This window comes from Camelus dromedarius, chromosome 3 (assembly GCF_036321535.1).
Source record: "Camelus dromedarius isolate mCamDro1 chromosome 3, mCamDro1.pat, whole genome shotgun sequence".
Classification (NCBI taxonomy): Eukaryota; Metazoa; Chordata; class Mammalia; order Artiodactyla; family Camelidae; genus Camelus; species Camelus dromedarius.
In genome coordinates, this window is record NC_087438.1 from 88,939,078 (window position 1) to 88,951,362 (window position 12,285).

General features: G+C 37.4%; 1 protein-coding gene across 1 annotated transcript in view; it reads right to left on the bottom strand.

The window, feature by feature from the left end:
* Positions 1-12,285, bottom strand: part of FBN2 (fibrillin 2) — a 206,194-nt gene that overhangs the window by 33,228 nt on the left and 160,681 nt on the right. The window contains exons 36-45 of the mRNA XM_010981038.3: positions 11,743-11,865; positions 8,360-8,521; positions 7,560-7,628; positions 6,955-7,080; positions 5,658-5,783; positions 4,906-5,058; positions 3,757-3,825; positions 2,728-2,853; positions 2,421-2,546; positions 1,802-1,927 (exon numbers count right to left, since the gene is read on the bottom strand). Of these exons, the coding sequence (XP_010979340.2) occupies positions 1,802-1,927; positions 2,421-2,546; positions 2,728-2,853; positions 3,757-3,825; positions 4,906-5,058; positions 5,658-5,783; positions 6,955-7,080; positions 7,560-7,628; positions 8,360-8,521; positions 11,743-11,865 (1,206 nt within the window). The remainder of the gene's footprint in view (positions 1-1,801; positions 1,928-2,420; positions 2,547-2,727; positions 2,854-3,756; positions 3,826-4,905; positions 5,059-5,657; positions 5,784-6,954; positions 7,081-7,559; positions 7,629-8,359; positions 8,522-11,742; positions 11,866-12,285) is intronic.

Here is a 12,285-nt window from a genome sequence, read left to right on the forward strand (position 1 = left end):
AGAATAACACAGCCTATTAAACATTCAGATTTTTTAAACTACCAGCTTACTTAGATATTTTTCCCCCTCATTCAGTAGTAGGATCCCATATTTATTTAAGGAAAGTAAGTACAAAGTAGAGAAAACTCTGAACTATAAAATCATAAGAAGTGCCATTTAATGACTGACGAGCATATGTAGTACTCAGGAAAGAACTAGGCTAACACGCAAGCATCTGTGTCCTTAGTGGAGATGTTTTAATGAATAGGTTCGCTTGTCAATTGTAAGGAAACCAATCTTTTGAAACACTAAGACAATATGTTCCACTAAGCGTTAAAAATTCTCCCCAGAAATTTACATACCTTAATTTGACTAGCACAAAGGTAAATTTTAATTTCCTAAATTTTATGAATTAGTGGAATCCAAATTGAAGAAATCCATTAAAGCTCAGTATTCTTAGCCTTCAAGAAAATGGAATTAATATTTAGAAAGGTCATTGTCATATGAGAGGGCAGACTCCCTACACTGTGAACTCCAGGCTGCTGAAACTTATCCATCGTCAAAAAAAAAATAAAGGGTTTTATTATTCCTTTGGAAGGAAGCTTTGTTTAAGAGTGGTATTACCAAGGAGTCTAGCTGACTTTCACCATGGATGAATTGTTAGGACTAAGGACAGATTTTCTCCACATGCATTTTTGAATTATAAATTTCACACTTCTTTTTTTTTTAGCAAATCATATTTCATTTCTTAGAGAGCAGCCCTGGAAGCATGTATAAGCAAGCATTCTCACAGAGTTTGGACAAATAGGGCCACATCCTGCATGTATCTTTTGTACAAGCATCTCCTAGAGAATTTTTCCTACCACCACGGGAGAAGTCCATAGGGGAGCTCTTGGGAGGGAATGGAAGAATGGAGACAATCTCCAGGGGGCCCTCCTTGTATGGTTATGCCATAAAGGAAACTAGTTGTGCTGCTCTGTGGTACTAAAATCTGACTTGAGTATTCACATAGATAGTATCTTGAATACCAAGAGTAGATGCACAAATTTTAGCTGTTTCTAAACCGAAAACATACTAATATAAACAGCCAACGTTTTAAATTTAATTTTCCTCCTTCAAGGGCAAAGCACAGAGAACTCTTTCAGCAGAGACGAATCAGTTGCTGACATCAGGTTTGAGGTGTTAAGCTGAGTCCCAAGGTGTCCAGCCCATCTGCTTTTATCTTAATAATTTTCTTAATCACCAGCTCAGCAAGTACTTACTGAACACTATTATGGCTTAACTAACCATTACTTCAGCTGCTGGGGCTTTTAAAAGAGGTTTGCTACCTTTGTTTCTAAAAATTGTTTTCAAGAGTTAAAATGCAGAAGAAGCAGATAAATCTCATGTATTCAATTATTTGGGAGAATGAAGGGTAGTAGGTAGGTTTGTATGTTACATTACTGTTACTCTTCCCACTCCCCTGCATTCTTGCATTCCTAAAGGCTTTCTTGAGTGGGAACAGATAGGGGTAAAAAGGCAGCTGGTACTGTGGTGATTTCCACATAACCCCGAGTGTCTCAGAGCTCAGGTTAAGCATGTGAAAGCCACCAGGGGAAAAAGGCTGTAAACACTGAACCCCAAGAATGTACTGTGGTGTGTCTCGCTTGCAAATTTTACATTGAATAAAACCATACACAGTTTCACATAGCTTTCTTTTTGCAAGGCTGTTTCTCATAGAGTCATGGTAGTTAGTGACTCGTGGCAAGTGACCCAACTATAATCTCTTCTGGAGTCTGGGCTCTACGTCACCCCCTGGAACTAATGTCCTCCTCCTTCTTACCCATGCACATCGTCTGGTCCTGAGAAGCCTTAAAGCCGTTGTGGCAGATGCACTGGTAACTTCCTTGTAAATCAACACACAGGCCGTGACTGCAAACATTAGGAATTTCTAAACATTCGTTGCGATCTAACACAAAAAATGAAATACATGTTACACATATCTGATTTTCATTAAGATTCCTTCTTTTTTCCCCCACAGGCATTGTTTCTATAACCTGCTATTAATTATCACAGACAGGCTGAAAATGAAATATAACAACAGCTGAATTGAAATAAGAAAGGCTTTAAAGTACCCAAGCCTCTTGTTAAACAAATTTTAAATCAAGCAGTTTTTAAATGCTGATTGGTATCTCGAGGATGTGATTTTATTTTAGGTCCAATTCTAGGAAAATCCACTGAGAAACCGCTTCTCTTCCTAACAAAAGAATCTGAAAGACACGGTGAAATAGGTTCAATATGAATGAATAGATTTACTTGGAAAATCTTTTCGAAATTATCTGGGAAAAGGTTTTTTTTTTTTTTTTTTTTGATAGGAAAGCATAAACAATTTTTTTAGTGTAGGAAGTAAGCGTGAGGAATGTCGTGCTCGGTGCCCAAGAAGGAGCCCCTCTCTTTCTTACCCACACAGGCTCCGCTGGGCGCCAGCTTGAAGCCTGCAGCGCACTCGCAGCGGTAGCTGCCAGGGCTGTTGATGCAGTCCGCGTTCCGCTGGCAGAGGTTGTCGCCATTGCTGCACTCATCGATATCTGAAAGAGCAACAGTTTCGCTTTTAAAATTTCATTAGCGCATCAGTGTTACATTCACTTGACCAATTTGGTGACCAACTCCTAAACGCTGTAGAGGAAATATTAAAAATCAGAAAATTGTCTAAACACCGGTTATGTCCACCAGATTTTTGTGGATAAGGTCATATGTCACTCAGATTACCTTCACAGACAAGGAGCAGGTCATTGTAACTGAATCCCGTAGGGCATTCACAGCGGAAACTGCCAATCTGGTTAATGCACACACCGTTCGCACAAATGCCTGGAATCTCTTTACATTCATCAATGTCTGAAATTGAATGGATTTGATCAAATATATGGGGTTGTGCTTAATGTATTTACCATAAGACCTTAAATAATATTATGTGTAGACTGGAATGAAAACACACACTCAGGGTCACAAAAATCAATTCTATACCAGTAATGAATGATTTTGTGGTTTATGAAAGCATATGGACCACAAAATAGATTATTTCCTCTGAACAGTGATGAAGACAATGAAGTAGCTGACTAAATACACCAAGTGATTTTAGTGTCAGTACAGCAAATAAACTTCCTAGGGAATCGAGCCTCCTTTCTTAAGTTACCTGTCAGGCTCCTCTAACTACTGTTACTCTTCTGATAAAGAATGCTATGTTTTCTTACTTTTATATCGTTTGTTACATATGTATTGATAACAGACGCTAAAATTGTATTGCTCATTTAATCTTTGAGGAAGAAAAGTAAAATGAGCAATAGAAAGTACATCTAGAAGGAAGTGATCTATACAATTAATAATTCTGCAAATTCATAAGTAGACTGGTATAAAGAAGTACTGTAAAAATACACCAAAAACTTTAAGGTATACTTATGAAAACAGCAATTAAAAGTTAAAATGAAGTGTACTATTTAGAGGCATGTAATACAATATCCATGACGAGGAAAACTAAACTTTCACCTTGATACGTGTGAAGTCTTGAGAGAGTAACTCAGCTGTCACAACTCTTATTACCAGACTACGCTGATGGACTCATCATTATTGACACTTGGTCAGAGTGTCCGTAAACACATTATTTCTTTCTTGTCTAACTATATTGGATCAAAATCCAGATTATTATATTTTACGGTGCTTTAAACTTAAATAACAGTTAACAGATTTTTATAAAATGCTACATTGTATGTATTAAAATAAACATAATCTAGAAAAACTCACCAACAGCTTTTCCAGTGTGAATGTCAAAGGTGAATCCAGGAATATTTCCACATATGGTTTTAAAGTCAGCTTTAAAATATAAACAAAGTAAATGTGCTCTTAAAAATTCTCAAATGCCTTCAAAAATAACACTTTACATAGTATTACTTTCACTGACAGGTATATTTTATGTTAGTCACAACTAGACATTTTAGTTTCGATTATATTTATTTGATAATGCCAGCTTCTGCAAGAAGTGAATCTAGGCATTCTTTATCATTATTATTACTGAGAAAGGCCCCATACATCACTTTTCACCACATCTCTCCTTAATTTCATTTGATTATCACATTAAAAGAAACATTTTAATACATATACCCTAAGTAATACTGTATTTGGTAAAAATACGTAATCATCGTTTCTTATTTGTCCAATTGGTTCAACTGTTACCATCTATAACTGTTATAAGTAACCACTTTCCAGGTCATAAAAGAACCTGAGTGGGCAACAATTTTAAGGCAAATTTTTTTTTTTGCTCGTCTCTATTATCTTTCAATTTTTCTTTCAAAAGAATCTGTGCTTGGAGAAATATTTTTTCGTGTAAAGACTAGTCCTATTTTCTGCCTAAAAATTTCAATAATGTTTGAGGAAAAGAATGCATAAGGAAAACTTCAACACTAAGTTGCTTTTATATAAAGTTTGCCCATCCAATCCATTTTTTGCATATTTTCCACAGTTGAACTAAAAGAGATACTTATTGAACTTATATGCACTTTAAATTATCATAAATTTTTAAAGCAAAATATGATACCTTCCAAATCTAGCACAGTGATAAACAGGAGTTGTTCAATAAATACTTGTTTTATGAATAAAAGAATAATTAAACAGCATGGTTTAAGAAAATGAGTTTAAATGGACAAGTACTATAAACTTTAACTCTTCAGCATGGGGCTTGTTTTCAGAATCCAGGCTCCTATTCAACAGATATCTCCGAAATTAAGTGTTTGAAGCCCAAACAGGGCTGCTTGAGAAACCGAGCCATATGAGCTCTTAGATATTTTCAGAACTAAGCATGTCTGCTTTTAGTGCATTTTTGCTTTTACTTTACTGTCACATATATGTGTGTGTCACTGACTCAGCCTTCAGCAGAAGCAGGAGCTGTGTGCTTACCTGTTCCTGGCGTTGGGCATGGTTCACAGGGTTTGTTCCAGGCTTTGCCCACATTATACGTGCAGCAACACATCCTCTTGGTCACATTAAAAGGCAACTCATTCTCACAAGTGGTTCCATTATAGCTTCGGTAGCAGAAGCTTTTTCTCATGTCTACGTAGAGAAAAACAAATATGCCAACCAATCCTATGAGCAAGCAGCTAATAACAAAGCCCACATCTGGAGATACCAAACTTTCTCGGTTAACTCTGAAAAACGGCACCATTTAGAGGCTTTTTTAAAAGAAATTTTAAGTAGAACACAAATCTTTTTTAGATTAATATCTGTCCCATTTTTAAATAAGGGATTCCATTTATAATTTTCTTGGGGGAATAAAGTTAACAGCTACTTGTTTCTCTACTCAAAGGCATTTATTTAAAAAGTACTACATATTAAATTTTAAATATTCTCCTATTTATAAAATAATGTCCACTTTATATGAATGTAAAATAAAAATTATTTAAGAATATATAATTGTAACATTTGATGAAATATTCCACCTCTGACTCATGGCTTTGTAACATGTAACTATGCAGCCAAAGTTCAAAATACGATACAGAGTCAGTGTATAAGACTTTAAAATACTTCATTCATAAAGATTTAATTTTCAAACTTCCTGAATAATAATTCTGAGACATTAAGTACCTGAGAGGTAACTGTTGGCTGGGAAGCCAGCAACTGTGACCTAATCGATCTCAGAGACCTGCACCTACCCATGCAGTTGTGGCCTCCATTGACCTGCATGTATTCAGGTGGGCAAATGCAGGTGTAATTTCCCAGGGTGTTGTAGCAGGTCCCAGGTCCACACACACCAGGATGTGCAAAACACTCATCAATATCTAGAGCAGGCAAGAATACACATTAATTACTATTTTTCCCAAGAATTTATGTTTAAACTACTGGACAAAGCATATGGCTAATGCCCCACATCCATGTCTTTATGGAACTTACTTTTTCCTATTTTTTATAGAATTTAGAACTTAAAGCAATTACATAGAAAATATCTCAAAATATGCCTTTATATGACATAAAGTGTGCCCTTCTTCCAAAGAATAAGAACCTAACATTCAGGAATAAAAACGATCAAAAGAAATTATTCCAACATGGCAAAACATAATTTAAATGGCACCTATTTTTTTTAATTGAAATTTCATATTCTTCAAATAGAATTGCTTTAAAGTTGCTTTCCTCTTATGTCATTTAAACCAAATTTTACTGCCAACTTTAAAACTGAATGCAGTTACGAGAAGGCTTTTTCTTTATAGCTCCTTTCAAATTAGCACCCATTCAGAGATTTTAGAAGTAGCACAGCTGCTGGTTATTCTCCTTATTAAATCATATTTCTTCCAGATGCATTTATCTAACATGTTCCAAAAGGAAGGTCATAATGGAAATAATTACATTACATGTTCAGTGCTCATTTTTTAGAAGCATTCTTTCATTCATTCCATAAATAAATACTGGGATTCCACTGTAACCTAGAACTTGTAGCTATAGAGATGAATTAGATGTGGACTTTGCCTCAGGAAGCTCCCAGTCCAGCAGGGAGACAAGCCTCTGAAAGGATGACTACGGGGCCATGTGAGAAGTGAGGGGATGGAAGCGAGAAAGGCACCTGCGTAAGCTTTGAACTGCTTCCTACTACGTTGCCCAACAATTAAAAGTTACTGAAAATATTAACCCAAGAGTCACATTCAAGCTTACCTATTTTCCCTGTGTAAAATACAACACATCAATATTCAAACTAATAGCTTATTTTGATACTGAATGTTTTCACACTACTCCCCCACTTATAATCAACCCATTTACTCAGAGAAAAATAGTAGTAAGTTACAGCAAATCAGCTGTCAACGAATGTATCTATTATCATACAACTTAGCAGCACTGACATGAAAAGAAGAAGGCTATGGATCCATCTCAACAGATCTTTTGATAAAACTTGAGGATAGACCCTTTCTCCAGGCCTGTTTTAAACAGTGCTAATAATTTTCAGCTGTAAATCCAACTCACCTTCACAGATGCGGGTCTCCTCGCTGAGGTAGTAGCCCTGCGGGCACTCACACTGGAAGCTCCCGAAGGTGTTGATGCAGTTTCCACCCTGGCAGAGACCTGGTAGCTCCTGGCATTCATCAATGTCTGCAAGAGGGAAGACGGCTCACTTAGAACAGAGAGCGTTAGGAAAGACGAGAGTTATTCTTAGAGCTTTGAAATGTATACGTGTAAATGTGTATGTTTAAGATCCGCAGACGTCCATGCAGCCAAACAAATGCACACTTAGATGGGAGGTTTATTCTGACCATAGATCTTCTTGGTTTTCTCCTTGATCGTGAAACTTTGCCATAATCTGAGAAGAGTAATTAAAGCAAGTTGAGGATGATTAAAGTTGGGGATAATGGTAAAGAGAGTTTCTCTCTGGACAAGCACACAACAGATCACTGCAATGGATCAATTCTTTCTGGTTTACAGATGGTTTATTCAGCACCCTAGTCATTCCATCTGCAATTGTGCAAACTATTTTTGTTGGGACTGTTCCACCCTGACTTTCCTACCAGCTGTTCTCTAGAGGAAATGCTTTACCTTGTTTTTATCAGGTGACAATTAAGAGGTACGCTCACCTTCTAGGATGATTGTGATGGGGTTAGGTCTGAAGCCTTCACCTCCAGGACACAAGGTGTAATATTCAGCTACGAAACAATGGAAAATAAGAAACTTGATACCAGTGTCCAAGAGGCTGAGACAATGAATAAGCACTTAGCGACTGTCAGGCTCAAAACACACATCCTAAGGGGTGTATCTACATTTTCCTCAGTGTCCTTTCAAATATCTTTAAAAGTATATTACATTTTACTGGAAATAAGATCATTACTTCTTAAATTATAGACAAAGCAGGATAACAAAATCCATTTGTTTTCAATGAAAGAAAAAATTTATTTTCAGACAATTTATGCCATAACTTTTTTGGCTAGTAAATAGAAACTTAAGAGACAACATTTCACAAGTTTCACCTGTGTTCATATCAGAACATACATTCATTTTAAAACATAGCATGACTGATCTGAAGAGTACAGTGAGTGCATCTTTGAACCTAAACTGAAACGACTTTGGAGAAGAACCAGGGATGGCCTTTATCTGTGATACCAGTCAGAATTGATATCATTGCCATTCATACTGGATTGTGGTTAAAAATTGTTTTTTTCTTATTATCATATCAAAAAAAAAAATACTAAGAAGAGAGGAATTCAAATTCCTTTTACATGAAACACTCTTGGCTGGTTTCAGCATAATCACTGAAAGTCATCCAAATTCAAAGATTCGGCCCTCGCTATTTCCCTCCTGCCCAGGACAAGAAGAAAACGGCAGCTTGTCTTCAGCTACCAGAGTGTGTTCCCTTCCCCTTCTTCAGTTCCATACTCACTGCTGTTGACAGGGGGGCAGGTCTCGCAGGGGTTCCCCCAGGCCTTCCCCAGGGAGCAGCAGCAGGAGGAGCGGCTGACGCCCACTCCAATCTCAGTGTTGCAGGACAGACTCCCATCTCCCCGAGGACCAAACTTCAGGTAGCAGTTGCCCACGCGGTTGTCTGTGGAGCAACACAGGAGCTCAACATTTCCCTCGTAGTAAGAACGCCTTTTCAGAGAAAGGTCACCCAGATGATGGAATTCAAATTCTGTACATTAATCCTTAGCACAAAATAATCTCTTGCTTTAACACTTTTCAAGGTTGAGGAATCAAGTAAATTATAACACTTTCCTATATTTAGGAATCCATATAGATCATGGACTAAACAGGACAAGCAGCAATTACTCACTCGAGACATTCTAAACCTTCAGTAATATGAATGCAAAAATTATTTCCTATAATCAGTCTATATCATGAGTTTGTCAATAATGGAAATAAAATCCAGGATTAGTTACTTCACAGCAATGTATCTCATCACAGAAACACTGAGAACCCACCTCCTTCCTCTCTTCCGCATTATCTCCATCTCCCGCGGCTTAGTTTCACCCTGCACATCAAGCTTTGCAGGCCTGGGGAAAGCCTGTCTCTAACAACGTTAGAGAGGATATTTAAGAGATCAGTGAATCTCAGACTATTCCTCGTCTCTCTCTGCAATAACCACCTAGATCACCTCTTTTCGTTTCATGACTTTAAATACTATCGAATTGATGGATCCATCTTTTACCTCTCCCCTGAACTCTAGGCTGTTCTGAAAACTGCCGAGTATTTGCTTTCTCCTCTTAGACAGCTAATAGTTAATGTGTCTAAAATCAAATTCTTGGTACACTTTCCTCCACATATAAAACCTGCTCTAGTCCTCTTCCAGGCTTTTGCATTTTCAATAAATAGACAATCCATTGTTTTAGTTGCTCAGGTCCTAAACCTTGGAGTCACTCTTTGATTCCTTACTACCAACACTTATTCAATCCAGTTATAAAGTCTGTCAATTTTACCTTTAAAATATATCGGGAATCTGATGGCTTACCACTGCCTCCACCGTCACTATAACCTGAGTCCAAGCCACCACCATCCCTTACCTGGACTACTGCAGTGGTTTCCTAACTCAATCTCTCTCCTTCAATCCTTGACCCAACTATAGTCTATTTTTATCACCACAGCTAGGGTCATCCTTCAGAAGCATTACCTGAGGTCAAGCACTTCCAGTGGCTTCCCATCTCAATCAGGGTAAAATCCAAAGTCCTTATTACAGTCTGCCAAGTAGTTTTCATCTCAGCTACACATTAGAATCACTTGGACAGCTTTTTATTATTACACTTTTCCCCCCATGTTTTCTCGTTCTGTTGTTGTTGCTGACTCTCAGGTGCAGACAGAATTTAACTTATGGTTCTTCCTAGGCTTGTATTCACTCGTCCTTCCTCCCTCCCTCCTATTCTCTCCTTTCATCACGATTCTCCATTCCAGTTCCTCATCCTCCACTCAGCCATCTGAATGTGTTCAATTTTTTTTGGTCTGTTTCAGCAAAACTAGTATTTTTGTTTTTGTGAGCACATTTTAAATTTCCATAAATGGTATTTTGTCATATATTTCATTTCATCTTTATAGCATCCAATCTGTCAACTCCACGGTGTCCAATTGCCATTCTTTTTGAGTCAATCTACTCTCTAAAAATGGTTTCTAAGTTCTTGCCACTACAAATGATGAGGCACTGCATATCTTTACTCGTGTCTCCGTGTGGGCCTTTCTTTGGTACCCAGAGCCAGGAGAGGAAGTGCTGGTTCACAGAGTTTGCATGTTCTTCACCTTCAGTATTAGGAAAAACAGTCACTGTTACCTGCCACCTGCATCAAATGTACCTTTTCAATTTTTTGTATTTGTAAGGCAGTTACAGATAATTTGCAGAAGAAAAAGGTACACACAACCTTACTAAAAAATTTAATAAGAATTTAATCATAGCTAACTCAGATTTTATTCCATATTTTCTTGGTTTTGAAGATACATAAACCTGATATGGTCCTGTATAAAAGCCATTAACTGCCTTGCTTGTCAGCTGTCACGCATGAACTTGAAACATTCTGTAAAAACTGATTCTACATTTCAAACACATCTCTAGTAGGTTCTAGCTTATCATTACTTCTTGTTTTTCTTCTTATTCTCCCATCATTAAAACATAATACCTGAAGAAATTTTTGAAAACTTTGGTAGCTCACAACTTTGATGAGGACAAAAATCTTCTTTGCTTCATAAATGATAAACATTTTCATTTTTAGATTTGTCAACACACATTAGAATCATTAATCTCATGATTTTCCTTCATTTCTACATCACATATTTCCTTCCTTCCAATCAGCTTTGTCTAAACACCTGCCTTCATCACTTGTCCACTTAAGAACCATATCAATTACGTTTGGATATGAAAGAATACAAGAACCTGGGATGATCCAGGTACTTGCTGCCATTTGTTGCACGTTGAAGCTCTCCCTACTGTCTAAGAGATGGGACTACCATATTTCCTTTGTCTATATAAACATATTATTCACTCACTGTTTGAGTCTTCTATTTTCTAAAATTTGAAAACAATACATCAGTTGTGCATAAATCACAGAGGCCAACATTCCTTTCATTGACTGCAAGCCCACAGGAATATGGATGCTGAAGACAGCAGTCACATTTCTACCGAAGCAAGGAATTTTCCTTTTAGACCATTTACTCCTCTAGGTAAACACTCAGTAACGTGCAAAAATAGCACATACAGCAAAAGCTGGACAACAACTTTCTAGAGATCAGAGATGTCAGGAATGTTGTCAGGACCTTCATAACTGCTTCCCCACTTCTCCCTGCTCTTCCAACTTGTTTCACTCTAGCCGTTTGGCTCATGAAATCCACCTCCCCAATTCCTTTCTCCTCACCCCTTCATTTATTTCAGTCCTCCATGACTCTTTTCGTGGAAAGGGAAATGTATATCTACTAGTTCTACCACTTTGGGCTGTCCTGGCCAATGCAGTGGACGGGGAGCCAGGCACCTCAGGACCCTGCCTCAGTGCTGCCGTGTGCAATCTCTGAGACCCTGAACAAGGTACTGCACCTCCAGGGCCCTGGTTCCCAAGTCTGCAAGAGGAGGAGGTGGGAGCGGATGTCTCAATAATTCCTGTTTAAAAATACAGCTTGGAAGATAAGCATGGTTAAAGTGACCATATATTTTGGTAGCCTAGGGTTTCTTAAGGTAAAGGACTACTATTTTGTTTACAAGTTAATTGTAGCAAATACTCATCACAGTTCATTACCAGGAGAGTATGAGTATTTAACTCTATGTAATTCTCCTTGTTTCATACAGCTTTCACTTACCAACACAACCCACGCCGGTGGGGTTCAGCTGGAAGTCGGGGGGACAGTTACACTCATAGCGACCAGGAGTGTTGACACATAGGCCGTTCACACAGTTTATGGGATCTGCACATTCATCAATATCTGAGAAAAACATTTAAAATGCCCACATTAACGTGTTCACTTCCCTTGTGTGTACTGCTGTTTCAAAGAATTTGGTGGAATTTTTGCAAGTCAGTAGACTAAAAATCTTTAGGAGGGACTCAGCACAATGAAATAAAGACAATCCTTGTCTATACCTAAAGCAGGTTCTATAGCTCAATCACACAGTAGTCACAATGATATCACTTAATATCCTTAATCAATAAATAATAATTAAATGTTGGAATTCTAAAGAAGAAAAACATTATCATCACTATTTGCTTAAATCGGTAAGTACATATATGTGAACATACATAAATATTTGCACAAAGAAATACTCAACTAGTTTCATGTTAGCTATTTAATATTCAGTTGTTTGTATTAAAATCAGTCAATTCCACAGTTAAAAATAAATGTATAAAA